At 38.1% G+C, this 19,923-nt stretch overlaps 1 protein-coding gene across 1 annotated transcript in view; it reads left to right on the top strand.

Annotated features, from left to right (window-relative positions):
• The window catches only part of COL25A1 (collagen type XXV alpha 1 chain), a gene marked incomplete at both ends in the record, with an annotated part of 482,772 nt that overhangs the window by 353,218 nt on the left and 109,631 nt on the right, over positions 1–19,923 (top strand). Inside the window, 3 exons of the mRNA XM_080697535.1 lie at positions 877–936; positions 2,478–2,585; positions 4,894–4,929. Of these exons, the coding sequence (XP_080553661.1) occupies positions 877–936; positions 2,478–2,585; positions 4,894–4,929 (204 nt within the window). The remainder of the gene's footprint in view (positions 1–876; positions 937–2,477; positions 2,586–4,893; positions 4,930–19,923) is intronic.

The following is a 19,923-nucleotide window of genomic DNA, read 5'->3' on the forward strand; positions in this document are numbered from 1 at the left end:
TTGGACCAAAATTATTCAATTTCGCATGTTGTCAAAAATTAAATGGACCAAAGGCAAAATTTCTCTCTCAGACTGACCCAATTGATAAGACCTGTGAGGACGAGTTAATACTCACAGGTTACAGAAGCACAAGTCTCTGAAATGTGTCTCCCCCATTTTCCATGGTTAAGGGATTCCAAACCACTTTTCTTCTTTAAGGGGCTGTGTGATCTGTCAAGTTCTTTTGGAAAAAGTTACGTGACAGAGGTGATTACTGCAGAGTGTGGCCATAAATCCCCCTGACATGAAATACACATGTTATAAGAGACAGATTTCCATCTACCACCTCTGCAGGGATTTCTGAAACAGAAGACCTGAGATTCATCTTATGATCGGAGAGAGAAGTTTTGATTTGCGGGGCCAAGCCTGTTTTATGAGGCATGTTGCACTTATTCTGAGGAATATTTCTTATTCAACAGCAAAATTCTGTTCACTGTTGTCTTAAAAAAGAATTAATATGTGTGTTATATGTCCTGAGTTGTAAACAGAATATTAACAGAGGGTAATTACAGTGTTGTTTTCATAACAGTGTCTGCAGTTATCCCCACTTTGTACTAACATTTCAAAAGGAAGATTCCAGAAATGTTAAGAGCAGAAACTGTACACCCAGGCATGAGCACATCCCATTGTACCTGCCACGAGGGGCGCTCACCAGCCCATACGTTAAAGAATGGCTGGTTCGCTTGGGGCCCCTGGTGTCTGGTTTTGTTTATGGTGTGCTCAAGGCCTGAGCTAGGAAAGGGAGGATTAGGAACGTGCTTGTTTGGTTTGTCCGCCAGTGAAATGTCTGTGTGACGTTCTGTGTCGTGTTGTTTTGGTGCTGTGCCGTGTCCCTAGGGCCTGCCAGGCTTCCCCACGGTTGCTGCCCTGCACAGTAATCAGATCCTCACTGTCAAGGTTTGTGATTGACATTCACGACTGCTCGGTCAGAGCTGCAACCAGCATAAGAGTGAGCAAGAACCACTGCATCCGCTTGCTTGGTGGCCTCCTCTCCTCGGAACAGCCAGTGACTGTACCGGGCCTCAGCTGCACCACTGAGGTCACGTATATCAAGGGGAGGGGGTCCTACTGATCAGACCCGAGAAAAGATGTTGACCTCCAGCACATCCATGAAAAGAGGTGGTCATAAATATCCCGGGCGATGCCACACCGCCGTCATTTGATTTGCATGCATTCTAATGCTCTGTGATATTCTCTGAGTCCCTGAAATGATTCTAAGTACTCTCAACTTTGGGAATCCATAAATGGCAGTTGGGTTCATTCCACATTATGCTGGTTGACGAGTCTGATGGAAACGGAACTGGTGCTTTGTCTGTAGACTTTCTGCTCAGAGCACAGAGGCAGGCTCAGCCCAGCTCACCTGCTTCTGGGAATGGACTATGCTCAAATGACCCACCACTAATACCAACATGATGGAGTATGAAAGGATTTATTTCTAACTCAAAATCTGGTCTCACCATCCCATTGGTTATATTTCTTTCAAGAAGAGCCAGAGGGTCTGGTGTCAGACAGAAGTGCCAGTTCTGTTTTGTTTAATGGTCATTATAAATCTAATGTGTATATCTTTATTTCTCTCTTGGGGCCTTCTGATGTCTATTCTTCAACTCTCTCACCTCTGAACTTCAACCTTTGACCTCACCTGACTGATCAGATGGTGTTTCCTAAAATCAATCATGGGTTTCTCTCTGCTGATCAGCAGCTCATTAAACGCCGCCTGATTAAGGTAGTGCTTCTTCTTGCTGGAGTCTGATGTCTTCTTTACATTCAGTTATTGCTGTGTACTGTGGCTTTACTGTTTATCTTTGTGGGTGGGCCATGGGTGGTGGGGGGTCTTCGTTTACAAATATCTAAGAACAAAATTATATTCAGTGAGCTGCATTTGAATTGTTTGTGAAAGTACTGGAACAAAAAGATAGAAAGCCTATCTAATTTTTCTTAAACTAAAAACTTAAATTGCTACTAGTACCAGTTCCAGTTTCTAAACTTGCTATCTGATAATTTATAAATGGTTGTGCAGTGTGATAGGGACCTTTATGATTAATTCTGGAAATTATGAAAAGTAAATATATTTATCCAATTATAAATGTGGTGATTTATTAAACAAGGTAAATATAATAGATATAGCATTGCTGTAAAGATATGCAAAAGTTTTATGCCAGCACTGAATATAGTGTTAACACATATGCTTTTTCCAAGAGCTGTGGTGCTGGTTTCTGAGCTACTTTGATTTTACTAGCATCTACTCAGCTCACCCAGCATGAATATTTATTGGCTCCCTGCTGGCAGTTAAATTGCCTACAGGTTGCAATGTTTATGGTTGCTCTGGTTCTTCTCATGGTGTAAATGTGGAATAGAGAATATGAATTTAAAGTGCTGAAAAGAAGATCTGGGTATTAATCTTTCATGGTTATTGTTGGCCTGTTCCTTCTCCAATCCAGGGTGACCAAGGACAGGCGGGCCCTCCAGGACCCCCAGGCCCTCCAGGCCCAAGAGGGCCACCTGGGGACACAGGAAAAGATGGCCCCCGTGGAATGCCAGGAGTGCCCGTGAGTTGCTTTCTGGATCAGTGTTCTCACAGGATTTGATTTGTATTGATGGCTGAGAACTACAATGGGGCAGGGTGCAATGGTCTGTAGGGCCACAGGGTCGGCTCAGTGGAGGGGCTGAGGGAAGTGGCGTGATGGGAAAGTCCAAGCATTTCAGGACACTACCTGTGACATTCCACCTTACCACTCAACCACTGGAACCCATGCTAACCATAGAGACCTGGAGACAGCACTAAACTGTTTTTCAGGTAAGTCTCCTGAAGTTCGTGACTAGAGCTGTTCCATGTCACCATGTCCTGCCTGTCATAGGGCAAGCCTCTGCCACAAATGAGTTAGAAAAATAAAGCAAGTGATTGATAACATTTTCCAAAGGGTCAGTGGCAGATGCAACAAGACCCCATACTATTTATAGAAAGTGAGGGAGGTAAAACTTTCCAATATTTTATCTCCTGTAAATAGCTTGAACCAAAAGAAATTGTTAATAAGAACGGCAAAATTAATGGCCAAAACATGGTGTGATTATAATGTCACTTGTCTGCTATATGTGAAGTTTATTAACAGAAATAATTTAAAAGTGACCTCAATACTTTTAGTCAAGTATCAGTTATATAGAAGTAGAGGTCACAGGAAGAATGGTTTGGAAAATATTTTTAAATTAGAATAATAGTGTGACTTTAGAAGTAGAAATTAAGATTTAGTGCTGAATTTAATTTTATTTAACACACGAGTTTAACTTATTTTCATTAGTGTTTATAGTACAAATGTAATAATGAAAATATTTATTCACAAAGTAGAAAATTTTGAAATGAAAAAAAAATCAGCTACCAATCATTGCTTTTTAGAGCAGATTTTCTTTCCATTTTATATGTAGATATTTCTGTATTTTTTCAAAGAGTGAATCTCTCTATAAAAAATATAGGGTTATTTTTTATCACTTTTCCAAGATAACCATCTCATAAGCCCCATTCCCCTTTTTGAAAATTTTCTCATGTGAAATGAGGAATGGACATTCAGCACATGATTTGCTGGTTGTTAGGACTGCTTTTGTGAACCTTCAAAGATAGTGGTTTAACCCTAAAACTGTCTGCTAATATCTCACCACCTTTTCCTGGGATGGTACGCCTCAAGATAGGGACACAGTTTTGGGGGATATTTAAAGCTCTCACATTGATTTGTGTTTGCCAACAGAAAGTACTTCTTCAGATAAGCTAGTCAAAACATTTTGAATGTAGAAAATTAGTCAGATGACTGAGCATCATGGACTCTAGTAGAAATCAAATTTAAGGTAAAGGTTACTTTTAAGAAACAAAGATACAAGCCGGGCGTGGTGGCGCACGCTTGTAATCCCCGCATTTGGGAGGCTGAGGCAGGAGGATGGCGCAGGTTCGAAGCCACCCTCAGCTATATAGTGAGGCTCTCAGCAACTTAGTGAAACCCTGTTTCCAAATAAAATGTAAAATAGGTCTGAGTATAGCCTGGAGGTAGAAAGGTCCTGGGTTCCACCCCTACTACCACACATACACAGAAAAGAAACAAACAGATAAGAGGTGACAAGCTATAAACAAGTCAAAATTATGTTTTCCTTTAACTGAAATAGTTTACTTATCATTTATTCACTTAAGACATACAGTTTCCTACACAAACAATAAATTATCTTAAAATTTTTCTACACTTAAAATTTAAAAAACACAAGGCAGGAGTGGTGGCACATGCTTGTAATCCCAGCATTTGGGAGGTGGAGACTGGAGGATCATGGTTCTCAGACAGCCTCAGCTACTTAGTGAAGCCCTTCCCAACTCAATGAAACCCTGTTTCAAAAACAAAAAGACTAAAAAAAATAATAAAAAAATAAAAAACCCTGTTTCCAAATAAAAATATAAAATAGGTCTGGGAGTGTAGCCCAGAGGTAGAAGGGTTCCATCCCCAATACCATCAAAAAATATAAAATAAAATAATAATCAATACCTGATCATTTTGTTTTTTAATTCCTGAACTAAAATCAATTTTTCTCTGTCCTACATATGACAGTTCTGAGTTCTTATAAAGAAGATATCATTCATACTCTGATGGCATCATAAAGAGGTCATGAGAACCTAGACTTATTTTTGAAAATCCTATGATGTTTATAAAGTGCATCTGATAACAGACTATTAGCCCTCTTGATTGTGCCATGTGTATATCCCCCCATTTAATCTGAAAAAAAAACACTTGATATTCATGTGTCCTGCAAAGTATTGAGAAAAAGAAAAGAGAATGAAATTGTTTTGAATGTTTATATATTACTAAAATTATAACTCTTCTTTTAAAGGGTGAACCAGGGAAACCCGGAGAACAAGGCTTGATGGCAAGTATCTCAATTTATTTTATTCTACCCTAAAAATAAGGGAAGGCCAGTTTATTAAAAACTATGGTCAAGGCTATGTGAAACAAATGTATCTGTTGTATAATCCATAACAAAAAGTGAAAATTCATAAAAGAAGTAATATGACCTGTGTACTGCATGTCGAGGCCCAGAGGCTCCACATCTTCAGAAGCGATGCAGAGAAAAAGCGGAGATTAAAGGTAGAGAGAGTGGCAGGAAGATGGAAGGTCTGAGGAGAGAAGGAAATTTAAGCAGCTCTGCTACAAGGAAGATTAAATTGAACAGTATGGCTATTTGTTTAAATAGAGGTGCGTTTTCAAAGGGATTCGGTGAGAGTAGCTGTTAATTAGCAAAGCAAACCTTAATAGAGATTCAAGGAGTTTTTCTACTGGTGAGGCTGTCCAGAGAGAGAGAGAGAGAGAGAGGGAGGGAGGGAGGGAGGGAGGGAGGGAGGGAGAGAGAGAGAGAGAGGTGCCTTTTGGAGCTCTGTCATTTAAAAAAGGTCCTGCAGTCGGGAGTGGTGGTGAACACTTGTGATACCAGCATTTGGGAGGCTGAGACCAGAGGATCACAGTTTGCGGACAGCCTCAGCTACTTAGTGAGGCCCTCTGCAACTTAGTGAGACCCTGTTTCAAAATAAAGAATAAGAAAAAAATAGGGCAGGGGGTGTAGCTCATGGTCAAATGCCCCTGGGTTCCATCCCCAGACCTGCAAAAAAAAAAGTCCTGCAGTGATTTCACATGGCCTTGCATAGACAGGATAGGACCCGTTCTTCAACATTTGTTTATTCTTTGCCGGTAGAAAGCTCTGGTCAGTTTGCTTAGCACTCAGGAGGGGAATGTCCTCAGCCACCTCTCCTTGTCTCTCTCAAGCGGCCTTCCTAACCTACTTGATGATTTGAACGCTATTGGAAAATACAGAGTAATTCTCCTGTTACCCAAATGCCAGAGGACTCAAACCCATGCCAGATGCAGAAGAGGTGGGCCCAGAGACTCGCAGGGAGGTGGCCTGCAGGAACCCTAATAAGCTCGACAGTGTCCATGCTGTATGATGTGTGGCTTTCAGCATGCAGATGGGAAGGGTATAAATTTATTTTTTAAAATACTTGAGTGAAGCTAATACACAGGGCAATTGGTCAGGAATGAAAGCACAGTGTGAATGGGGGAAAGTTCAAAAGTGAGAAGCCTTGAGCAGCGCTCTCTTAGGGAGACGCTCACCCAGCCAGCCCTGGCAGCTGTCTTTCAAGACTGCTAATGGAATAAAAGCACCTGGGACCAGATCTCACCACCACCTGGATAGTCTCTGTTCTTGACCTACAATAGCAAGATAGACGTTTGATACAGATTATTTTTAGTACTATAATAGATTTTAAAAATGAAAGCGAAACTACAAATGAAAACATTTGTCTTCAGTTGTAACTGGGTAGAAGAGCAGCCTTAGAGCCAGGTGCAGGGTGCACACCTATCTTCCAGTACTTGGGAGACAAAGACAGTAGGGTCACCAGTTTGAGGCCAGCCTCAGGATCCTGTTTCAGATTAAAAGGGCTGGGGTGTAGCTCAATGGTAGAGTGTCTCTGGGTTCAACCCCAGTACCACATAGGGGAAAAAAAGATAAAGAGGAAGAAACACAGCATTGGCTTGTCATGTTACAGAGTCTGAAGGATTCTTAGAAAGCTGCAGTATAAATTTTGAAGCTACTTTAAGCAGTTGAATGCACCTGTAATTTCTGTCCTGGAGAATAGTCCCAAAGCACTGCACTTATGCATTCCTCCATCAGAACCTGCTTGGGGTTCTCAAGAGCCTTGCTTGTCTCTAGCTTCTTTACACTGCATAATACTGGCATCGGCTTTTGATCCTAATGCCCAACACAGCATCTCAATAATGTCCTATAATAAAGTGAATCTTTTTTAAAAAAATCATATTCTTAACTTCCTTGAATTTAAATATATACTCTGAAGGTTGAACTGTGTGAATAACAACATAATCCCATTTTCCCACAGTTCCTAGTTTTTGGGGGGTTTTGGTGCTGGAGCTTTAGAACTCAGAACTTGGCACATGCTCCTCATGTGCTCCACCACTGAGCGACACCAGTTCCTAGGTAGACATCACAACTACGTATGTTCGACTCAGTTCTAAATGAATTGTGTTAATATCTTACTGTGCTTCAGTTTCCCAATTCATATAGAAATTTCCTCAATGCAGGTAACACTGATTATTTTTTCTCTCTTTAAAACCAAGATTTAGTTTATATTCTCATTTTTAAAATGCAGCCACGAACCTTCACTAAAATCACAAGCGTCCCAGTGATACCCATATTTAATGTTCTTCTAGATTATTATTTTTAAAGATATAAAATCCCTTTGTAAGTAAAAGTTTCTGCAGTTATAAAGGAAATAGACAGGTAATAGTGTATAGCTTGGTGAGTTCTCACAAACCTAACTATGTACAGACCAGATCAATATCTGGAATGTTATCCTAAGCTTCACTTGACCTCCCAGTCCCCATCCCAAAGGTAACCACCGTTCTGATTTCTGTCGCCATAGATTAGTCTTGCCTGCACTTGAATTTTGTATTAATTGACTTATACAGTATGTACACATTTGTGTCTGGCTTCTTTCATTCAGCATTATATTTGTGAGCTCATCCGCCTCTTTTTTAATAGCCTTCACAGCTGGCTAAAATGAGAGGAGGGGAGAGCTTACTTCCTTGACTACCCTGTTAAAACTACATCACTCAGAGCAGCAAATTAATGAATGTCTGTCTGACCTTGGGCAAGTCACTTAACCTCTCAATTTCTCATCTGTGAAGGGAGGATAATACCCTCCATGGCAGCCTTAGAAGGTTGCCAGAGACAAATGCAATAAATTAGGGGAGAACATTTTAAAATATATAATGAAGAACTATGTGAGCATGTTATTATTATTATCACTCAGTTCTCTCCAGAGGAAATTACAGGTGAGGAGCATAGATTTATATAACAGATGTATTCCTGTAAAGTTTTGTGTGAATCAGATTTTCATAAATCACCATATTTTAAACGTACCAGGAACATTTGCTGCTTAAAGCAATCCTATTCAAAATCTCTTTGTAAAGCAGTTATATTTCCCAAATTCCTCTTCCCAACAAATTGAATTTCTATACTTTATATTTGCTTCACACAAAATATTTATTTGATCTAAGTCTGTCATTTTTTAAAAAATCACTATTCCTCCTGTTTGTTAATGTGAGTAGTACCTATTTATTTTTAATGATCTCAAAGAGAGAATACTGGAAACTTCTAATTCTTATGAGGAGAATTTTTAAATTTTTCTTCTGAGGCAGGCACTATGATTATAATCCAAGCTTATAATCTTAGTACTTAGGAGACTGAGACAGGATGATCTGCAGGTTCAAGGCCATCTTCAGCAATTTAGTGAGACTCTGTATCAAAAATTTAAAAAATAGGGCTGGGATGTAGCTCAGTGGCAAAGTGCCTGCTTTGCAGGCGTGGCATTTTGGGTTTGATCCCTACTTCCAAAAAGACAAAAAAAAAAAAAAAAAAAAAAGCATAAAATAGGTCTGGGAATGTAGCCCAGAGATAGAAGGGTTTCCAGGAACCCCAGTAGCACCAAACAAAATTACTTTGGTCAGATATTGCAATTGATAGTGCAATTAATTTTTCATCCTCTTGTGTTGGTATTGTAGTGATGGTGGTGGTGTTTTGGCCTTCTTACGTATCACATCATTGTTTCTTCATAACATTCCCCTTCTCACCCACCAGTTAAAACAAAAAGTACATTATAAATACCACTGCACTCATCTTTTCCGCATCATGTAAAACCCAATACACTTGTTGCTTTATGTTGTGGAAGAGTGATTGCTTAGATGAAAGTCTTAAGAGGCACTGGAGGATTTTTATAAATTTAAAATGTCTCTACTGATGAAATGAAGAAGCTAGGAAAAACCGAAAATTCACTCTTACAAAACTGTTTATGAGTGTGTCAGGTAGGGAATTAGTTTTCTAAGCCAGGATAGATAGTTTATATTGCAAAAATAATCATCTAAAGATGAACAGCACCTATGATATAATAAAAAAGAAAATCTGCAGCTCTAGCAGTTTCACATTGGTTTAATCCCTCTGTGCATCTCCTCCGTAAACGTGACCTTTGGGTTTTCGGAGAAGTTCAGGATGAGATTCGAAAAAAACAGAATCTTGAGCTTAAGTAAATTTGACTCCATCTAAGTAAGAACAGACTCACTCTATCTTATAAAACCAGACACAAGAATAAACCCGAGAGCCGACTACACTTGGAAGAATTCACGTGTGTGTTCTAGCACAAGTGATCTTTATCTTCTTGTTCTTTAGAAATTTAAATAGTGGTTAAAATAGTATTTTTAAAGATCTCTTTCCTTCAGGCATTCTTATTCTTTCTTTGATAAACACAATTCTGAGAAACAGAAAGGATAAGATTGTATTTTTTAGAATATAGTAACTAGTGCTAGTTTGCAGGATATTATTATTTAATCTGAAGTATCTGTACCCAAGGTTTCATAGCTCAAATCACTTTCCCATGCTGAAACTATTTATTTCTTGCATTCTCCCTTCCCCAACCCATGGAATATCTGTTTATCTCTTTCTGAATTATAAAAGAACTTAAATAGCCACTCATTGGGCCTTGATGATATCTGTGATTTTAAAACTCAGAAAAAAAATATCCTTTAAAGTAAACTTTGGACTTGTCTCTGCAGAATTTATAGACGTTCTTAGTTTGTTTTATTTTTGCCTGCAAACACATTTAATTCATTTAAACCAAGGAAATATAATATTTTAAAAATGTTAATAATATAAATAATTGTTCCTGCTTCATTAAAGTAAAATTGAAATAACTAACATATGAAGACTTCCTTTAAATATTTGGTTAGGAAGCATCATTGTCCCACAGATTGGATAAAATTCATCATTTTACTTAATTGAACTTTGATCTGCCCACTGTCTTGATCAGCAGATGGCAGACATTGGCAACAACAGCAGACTTCTTTGCCTGATTTGAATCTGGCAGAGAAAGCAAAACCAGACACCATCAAAGCACAAATAACAAAAAACAAAGAAAATCATCTCGAAGCATCGGTATTAGACTAGATTTTAACAATGAAATGTAGCTTGGCAACTCTGTGGGGTCTTGGCTTGTTCACCCTCCTGCTGGGATGTCTTAGCAACCATCCCGATGCTCTTATTATCCTCACTTAATCTGATTGTTCATGAAGTACATGTAAATAAGTGCCACACAGACAGAGTCCTTCCTCCTCCCTGTGCTTTTGTCCCCAGTTCTTAATGTCTTGTTTTCCAAATAGACCAAGAAAAAATAGACAAGTAACGCCATCTTTTTCTGGTGCCATCCCAGTTGCCCAGCTCCTGGGAACTCTGTTGATTCCTGTGTGCACAGACCTCTCCGAAGGCATCCAAGGTTGTATTTGTACGGGAACAGGGGGAAACAGTTGACTTTACTTTGAGGCCAGTTCTGTCCTCTAGAAACAAAATCTCAGTGTTAAGGGGAACATTTTCAGCAGTCATATAGAAGCATGAGTATGTAACATACATACAAAGAGAGAGTATATAAGGCTGAGTAGACAACCTTATATTCTTCTCTCATTATTTCTTTGTTTTTTAATGACCTCTAGGTTGTGAGTTAGTTTTATGATTAATTATCTTTACACTGGTTCCAGTTAAAGATCTATATTATATTGAACAAATTATCTAGGCCTTAGGTTCCTCATCTAAAGAAAATGGTGAGACTATTTATGTCCTCTCCCAGGTCTAAGTTCCTGTCAATTTATTATATTTTCATTATAAACTCATATACCCTCTTGGATTTCTGATAGGAATGGGTTTCATATAGCCTCACAGATTTCTAATCCCATGAGAAGCACAACCAAGAAAGAACTCTTTGAAGGTCAGAGCCTTCTTGCTAAGGTCTAAGAAGAGCACAGGCTCCACATACCATAGTGGAACCTTAAAAAAAGCACATTTCTACTTTGGTCACCTGCTTTGAGGAATCTTCACATGCACACCTACACTTTTGAACTTCCCCCAAGCTAAGTTAGAAATTGTCGTTTCCCCTGATTTACAGCATCTATCACATCATATAACAGGTGTTGATACTTAATATGTTAAATAAACTGAATGACTAAATAACATGAATCAATAAGTCAGGCACAAATACAAAGAAATCAGCTTCAAATTTTTTTCCTAAATGCTATCATTTTACCTCAGGGTTAGGGCTAAGCAGAATAAATCCAACAGAGTTGCTAAAAATTGTCTTTTCTTTTGCATCTCTTCTATTCATCCATGTATTATAGAGTATTGTGGTTATGAATATGCATGGTGTAGCTAAAAGACTGATTTTCATGAGAATAGTAGAAAAGTAATTGCATCAGTCTCTAGTCACACTATGTGGCTATTTTTAAGTCGGGAATAAAAGAGAGGAAAGCTTGGAAATTATCTAGTTTATCACTTCACATAAAAACACAGTATCATTTGTCCAGGGCCAAAAAGTAGTGGCAGAACTAAGCTAGGATGCAGTTCAGCGGGTTTCAGGTTTATTTTCCTCACAGTCTAAGCCTACACAGTCCAATATAGTATCTGCTACCTGTGTGTGACAGATTAAGTTTCAATTTAAAGTTAAAATTCACTTTCTGAAACTTGTACTAGTCACATTGCAAGAGTTTGATAGCCAGGACTGAGCATTATGGAAAATTTCCACTATTGCAGGACTTTGTATTACATAGCACTGATCTATCTAGATAGAAAACAGATCTCAACAGCTTATGACTATTTATTATAGTATTAGATTTAAGACCTTCTGTGGGTCATGGAATATTTAAATTCTAGGAGCCAGTGTTTTTTAGCATTGTTGATTTAAAATAGGAAAAACACACTTTACCCAATAGAAACATTTTTTACTGAGAGTATTGTAGGGTAGTAGGCTTTTATAAACTATAAATCTCTTTCCTTTATGGTACACAAGAGAAATATGTATAATCATACAGGGCAGAGGAGCCAGTTAATTTTTCTTTCTTTTTGGGTTATTTCCATTTGGGGCTCAGCACTAAGAAATAATTTATTAAATATCTGAATGGATGGAGTGAGCTAATTTTCACTGTGGGTATCTGGTGAAAGGTGATATAGAGGCTCTGTTTTGGAACCTGATAGGAACATAGATTCTCAGATACCTAGATCTGTCTTGAACCTGCTAGTGGTATTTAATACATAATATTTAGTCCTGGCTTCTGGTTTTGTCAAGTGATGAAAAAAATGTATTACCACTTTAATTTCCTGAGCTTTAAAAGACCTCTCTTAAAAAGGTCATAGTCTTGTGATTTGAAAAATGTCAATAAATGAATCATATTGATTTACTGGGTTCAATCCCTAGCACCACAAAGAATAAATAAATAATAAAAATAATTACTCCATTTAGAACTTCTTTTATCACCAAATGATGAATGCGTGTAATGTCATGCCATTTTATATACCCATAGGCTTTAGGAAAACTCTTTTCAAATATTGAAAATTATAGAAAGATGTATGGAAACAAAAATCCCAGGTACTTAAACAGAAATAACTGTCTCAAAACTAGGAACTCTTTCCGATGATAGAGGTATGACAGTTTAAGTGGTAAAATAATGGTAGAAATCTGTTCAACAAGATTTAATAATTCATATGTTGCCTTAACTTCGTCAATAATTATGTTGAGCACTAACCTAGGTGCTGAACATATCAAATGGCCTATTATATGATTTCTACGTAATCAAATTGTTTGGGTTTTTTTTTGCAGTACTGGGAATTAAACACAGGGACATTCTACCTCTGAGCTACACCACCAGTTCTATTTTTTATTCCTGATTTTGAAACAGGATCTCACTAAGTTGCGGAGAGCCTTACTAAGTAGCTGAGGCTGTGTGTGAACCCGCGATCCTCCTGTCTCAGACTCCCAAGTACAGAAATCAGTCAAATGGGTTTTTTAAATACATAGATACTTAAGGCAACCTGAGAGGATGGGAGTGGGGAAGAGGGAATTCTCTAATGATGTACATTAACAAATATATCAAAGTCAATCACTAAGCCAAACATGAGAAGGAGAGAGGCGGAGAGAATGGGGCAGGAATTGGATAAGGGCTAATTGGGTGACGTGTGTATGTATGCCTCCACCATCATGTACCCCATTAAGATGTATGACTACAATGCACCAATAAAAACTTTAAAAAAAACATAGATACTAAAGAATAAACAGTTGAAAGGTGGTAAGGCAACACAGAGGATAAGAACAAGTTTTGTGTGGTGCATTGAAGAGGCTCGCAAAAGATGAGTCATGACCATGGACCCTGGGAGAACAACTGAGAATATCAAATGAAGACCAACAGGAGAGGGGCATGGAGGGCTTGGGAGAGCATGAGGAGCAGTGTGGCTGAAGACAGACTCTGAGGACGTGATACGAGATCTGATTCGTGGCTTCCCTCAGCACTGCCTTGCCTCTGTTATGCTGAGCACCTTCCTAGCCAGTCCAGTTAAATCATTGGCCTTGACATCAAAAATGTCTCAGAACAGTCACAGTCTTTTATATTCTAATCATTTCCCAGTAGCTTCTGGTTTGGCATTTCTACATACTTATGCTATAAAATCTAAATCTTATAAAATATCACTTAAATCCCACTCCAGACATCCATATAATAGTGCCTGGAGTTTATGTTTCTTAACCTTCCCACATCAAACATCCAAGTACAATACAGAATTTTAAAAGATTCCTTCTTAAATAAGACGAACTTCCAGTATATTTTTCAAATTTCCTCTTAATCTTTATAAACCAAGTTATGTATTTTATGATCTTATGATACATTCAACCAAGTTATCTTTCAAAAAGTTGTAATTAGACTCTGTTTAATTTGGGGGCACCAAGCCCCTGAGAAAGTCTACTGCTAATATTTTATGACTCCATAAGTTATATTAGACATGTTATCATTCTTCCCAATGGAACTGGACTTTAAAAAAGCATATTCTTCATTTTACCTAACTTTTATTAAATCATGAAAAAATTCTGAACTCAAAAAGGAAATAATTTTAAATGGCTTAATAGTTTGGGACTTTTATCCTCCCCTCTACAGATGGACCACCTCTTTTTTGTGTTCCCTGTATTTTTTTATTGCAGAAGTTGGTTGTATATTCTTGTATCCAGCAATGACCAGCAGCTTTCAGAGCTTCAAATTTTACTGTTAGCCATCAGGGACAGAACAGGAACTGTGTCCGCCCCCTACATCATTTCCTAATAGCAGGCAACCAGAACTTGCCTTAAAACATCTCCCAAGGGCCACCCTAAAGCACATCAGTTAGAAACTTTGCATCCTGTTTAAGTAATTAATACCTCAATCAAATCTGTGCTAACATCAGTAGTATTAGAAAAATTCATTAAGTTTTTCCATTCCATGATCTATCAGGGAAAAGGCTTCTAAAAATATGCATCAACTAGAAAGTACAGTCAATGCATAATGGTTACAGAATCATCTTTTTATTAACTGCTTCTTGTAATATTTACTTGGATTGATAATTCCATCTACTGTTTGCATAATGACTTTCTGGACTTCACTAGAGACCTTAGTTGACATACACATATAAAATACTCGCAGTGTTTATGATACTGTGGAACAAAGAGAATAGAGTCTTGCTTTATGGAAGATATTAATAGAGTTCCTTCCTCCACTCTTGTACTGAGAAATAAGCTGAAGGTGCTTGTAAAAAGCCTGTAGCATTAGAATGACTCAAATGAATGAAGGGTAGAAGATCTTGCCATTTGTATCTTGAGGCACTATTGTCTCTAAGGTACAAGAAAAAAAAAAACTTGATTGACCTTATGTATTCCTTGTTCCTATCATTGTTGTAATACTCAAAGTAAACACCATTGCTCTCACAAGCCCTTACTAGGGCTCTAGTATCTCTTCCTTGTCCTCATTCTCATCTTCTACTAACTCACCTGTAGCTTCCTTGGTGCTTTTTGAAAACACATACCATGTTCGCAACTCCTAGACTTCGCAACTCCTAGACCTCGCAACTCCTAGACTTTGCATTTCAAAACACATACCATGTTCACAACTCCTAGACTTTGCATTTGCTGTCCCCTGGCCTGGAGGAGTCTGCCCCTTTCTGTGTGCATGGGGTCTGCTCGTCCTCTCTCAGAACTCCATTCAGAAGTCATGTTGTTACTACAATTCTCTGATTTAAACACCTTTGGAAGATACCCAGGAGTGGTATAGCCAGATCATATGGTGGATCCATTCACAGTTTTCTAAGAAATCTCCACACTGATCTTCATAGCAGCTGAATTAGTTTGCACTCTCACCAACAGTGTAAAAGAGTTCCTCTTTCCCCACATCCTCGCCAGCAGTTGTTATTTGATTTCTTTATGCTTGCCACTCTGATTGAGGTTAGATGGAATCTCAGTGTAATTTTGATTTGATTTCCCTAATGGCTAATGATGTTGAACATTTTTTCATGTATCTATTGGCCATTTGTATCTCTTCTTTTATGAAGTGTCTATTCAATTCAGTTGCCCGTTTCTTGATTGGGTTATTTGTTCTGCTAGTGTAGAGTCTTTTGAGCTTTTTGTATATTCTGGATATTAGCCCTCTATCAGAGTGGTGGCTGGTAAAGATCTTCTCCTATTCTGTAGGCTAACATATGCATACCCATGTTCATAGCAGCACAGTTCATAGTGGCCAAAATATGGAACCAACCTAGGTCTCCATCAATAAATGAATGGATTGCAAAATTATAGGAAATACACACAATGGAATTCTACTCAGCTATAAAGAAGAACAAAATCATTTCATTCCCAAGAAGATGGAAAGACCTGGAGAACATTATGTTAAGTGAGATCAACCAAGCACAGAAGGAGAAGGGACTTTTTCCTCTAATATATTTTTTCTAATATGTCCAAACCACGGACTATTAGGAATACCAGAGGGACTCCAGATAATGGAGGGGAAACCTCAGCAAAGCTAAAATGGAAGGGTAAGAGAAGAAGAAGGCTGAGGTTGATTAGTGGAGGCGTAACATTTGAATATGTATAAAAGTATGAATGTAGCATGGTTAACCTGGACATTCATTGTTGGGAAGAGGAAGTGGGGAGTGGGAGAGTGCACCAAGCACAGCCTGAATATATGCCATTTTCAATATGATCCACATAAAAATAAAAAAATATTAAAATAAAAAAGAAGTCACATTGTCACTAAAGCTCTCATCAGTTCTCCAATTACAATATTTCTACATCTATTTCTCTCACTACCTAACCACCTAACACAACTTCCTATTTTATTTCTTTAGAAGTTTGCTATTTTTTCCTCAATTCACTAGAAATACAGTCCAGGAGGATAGGAATTCTGTTTGGTTAACTACTGAATCCCCAGTACCTAGATAGAGCATTGCCTAGTACTCAGTGGGCACTCAAAAACTACTAAGTGAGCTGGGCGTGCTGGCGCACGCTTGTAACCCCCACACTTGGGAGGCAGAGACAGGAGGATCATATAGTTCAAAGCCAGCCGCGCTGGCTTAAGAGACCCTGTTTCCAAACAAAATTGTATAAAAATAGGTGTCTGGGAGTGTAGCCCGGAGGTAGAAGGGTTTCCAGGAACCCCAGTACCAAAAAAAGGGAAAAACCTACTAAGTGAATAAATGAATGAACTCAATACAATTTATTGAGCAATTCCTACATGTCAGCTACTATGCAAGAGAAGTGATGTTTAAAGAAATAAGTAACCAAATAATTTCAATAACTTTGCAACCTCTATGAAAAATCCTGGTCATGGGTGCTTTGAAGAACAAAAGAAGTGGACCTCACCCCACAAGCAGAGGTTTTGAGCTCTGACTAGTGGAATATGTGCATGAGATAGGATCAGAGAGAAACCTCTCCTTACAATAGCCAGAAGTGTTGAGATGGAGAAGTTGGCTTATGGAGTAAACTTGCTATTAGCAGAGCTTTTCTCCAAAGCTAGAGAAGTCATCAAGTAGTGTTTAATCAGGTATGAATCCATTAGTGTTTTAGAAAGCTCATTCAGCAGTGTACAGAAAGACTGGAGGAAACTGCCAGCAGAGTGGATGTCACATTAGCTGGGTGAGAAAGAAGAGGGCTTGAACAAGGTATCGCACCACAGCTGGAGAAGAGGACGGACCAGAGAGACAATTTTACTATCTGATGGGCTCCCAGCAGGGGAAGTAAACAATCACTCCTGGGCCTGAGTTAACATGTTTTTGGGAAAGATAGTGGCCAACATGGGGACTATCATATTTCTTCGTCTTACTTGTTCACTATATGCTGAGTATTATACATAATCTTTAGAAACAGAATCCAACAGAGATTAGGAAAAAAGGAAAAAAAGTCAAGCACACTGTATAATTCCTTCCTTGTTTATAACTTTATGTCTTAGCTTTGTTTTGTATAGCTCTGTGGTCTTTTCTGGAAGTATTATGAGGTTTATGTGCAGATTACTGATATCAGTACCCCACACTTAGGATTTTTTTTATGGTCATTTGGTTTTTATCTCTTGAATAGAGTTACCTCTACTATCTTAGTCATCATTCCATCAACCAAAGAACTGACCATACATCTAAGAGGAAGAAAGATTTATTTGCTCATGGTTTTTAGAGCTTTTGAGTTCAGTTCATGTGAGGCTGGGAACTGCAGATGGTTTTATCCACTGCTGAGATTACAATCAATCTGTTACCAGCATTGCTACCTTGTTTCCTTAAGGGCTGAGGGGTAATTTTATTTCCCAACCATTACATCTATTATACAAAATTCTTCTATGAAAAGTTCTTACCTAGCCAGGCTTGGTGACACATGCTTATAATCCCAGTACTTAGTAGGCTGAGACAGGAGAATCACAAGTTTGCATCCAGCCTCAGCAACTTTGTGAGGCCTTCTGCAATTTAGCAAGACCCTGTTTCTAAATAAAGAACAAAAAGTAGGACTTGGGGTGTAGCTCAGAGGTAGAATGCCCCTGAGTTCAATTCCCAGGACAAAAAGAAGAAGAAGAAGAAGAAGAAGAAGAAGAAGAAGAAGAAGAAGAAGAAGAAGAAGAAGAAGAAGAAGAAGAAGAAGAAGAAGAAGAAGAAGAAGAAGTAGAAGAAGAAGAAGAGTTCTTAATGTTTTACAGTATACAGATGAGTATATTCTTAGGTTCAAATTATAGTTGACATTTCTGGAGTTAAAGAAATAAAGCTTAGGCAGGGCATGGTGGCGCAGGCTTGTAATCCCCGCGCTTGGGAGGTGGAGACAGGAGGATCGCGCAGGTTCGAAGCCAGCCGCACTGGCTTAAGAGACCCTGTTTCCGAATAAAAATATAAAAATTGGTCTGGGAGTGTAGCCCGGAGGTAGACGGGTTTCCAGGAACCCCAGTAACACACACACACACACACACACACACACACACACACACACACTATATATATATATATATAATCTTAGTATATCAAGATTCTCTATGTTGCACAATTCCTAACCTGAAGATATATACAAAGAAATTATTTTGAAAATTAAATAAGTTTGATTATTTCTATCTTAATTGCTTATGTTCAAAGTATTATATAAATTATAAATGTGCCTGCCAAGAAAAGGTCTAAGGAAAGAACTTCATTGATTAGTAAAAATGGATCAAATAGATTAAAACCCTGCTTTTGGAAAACTACTTGATCCAAACTTACTGAATTATAGAGATAATAATAATGGAATTGTTTTAGAAATCTTGAACCACTAGAACTTTAACTTTAGGAATAATAAGAAGCGTTAGTTGCACTAATGAAGAATGAATGTGTGGCATTCTTCATCAAAGCCATTATGGAGGCCAAAAGTATAAATAACTTCAAGAAAGATTGATTTAATGAATGGGTCAAGAGTATTTTTCATTACTTGATAAACTTATATTTGTACCAGAAACCACATATCTAATCAAATGTAGACATTTTAACCAACTCATGGCAATATAATCTAATTTCAATATCAATTTTTGAGGAGGAAACCTTAATTTGTGAACTTAAATTTTATTATCACAGTGTCACAGATATGTAATAATATTATTAACCTAAGGATACTTAAAACACATACATATAAGTAAAATCTTGCTCAGTAAAATAACTGTTATGTTAGTTTCTGTATTTCTGTATGTCATGTACTTACTCAAATGCATCTGCGCCTCTCTGTTCCCTCTGACAACAGATGACACTCTCCTTGGCTCCCAATCATTTTTTCTGCTTGTGAGATCAAAGTCATTTTTTTGTAGCTCAGGATATAGTCTTGGTAGCAGTGTTGTTACTACCTATATGATATGTAGAGTTTCCTAAAATTGGAGGGAAATATTACTTCTTTAAAATTTTTTATTGGTGCATTGTAGTCAAACATCTTAATGGAGTAACAAGATGGTGGATGCATACATGCACACATCACCCAAGTAGCCCTGACCCAATTCCTCCCCCTCCCTCCTCCTCATGTTTGGCTTAGTGGTTGACTTTGATATGTTTGTTAATGTATACCATGTAAATTAGGAAATTTCCCTCTTCTTCCCTCCCACCCTCTCAGTTAGGTGGCCTTACTTGCTCATCTGTAGTATTTCAGTCTTTGTCTCGAGCTCCTCCTGTCAGTTTTCTTTCTGTTGTCCTTAATTTTTTTTCTTTAGTACTGGGGATTGAACTAGGGGCATTCTACCTCTGAGCTCCACCCCCAGCCCTATTTTTTATTCTTTCTTTTGAAAGAGTCTCACTAAGTTGTGGAGGACGTTACTAAGTAGTTGAGGCTGACTGCAAACCTGCGATACTCCTGTGTCAACCTTCCAAGTACTGGGATTACAAGCATGCACCACCATGCCTGGCTTTGTTTTTCTTAAATATTGCATAAAATATACATCTAACATAACTGTATGGATTTCAGCATTATGGGTAGTGTTTCTAGATCTCTGATTAGAT

This window comes from Muscardinus avellanarius (assembly GCF_963383645.1).
Source record: "Muscardinus avellanarius genome assembly, chromosome: 6".
In the NCBI taxonomy this organism is placed as follows: domain Eukaryota; kingdom Metazoa; phylum Chordata; class Mammalia; order Rodentia; family Gliridae; genus Muscardinus; species Muscardinus avellanarius.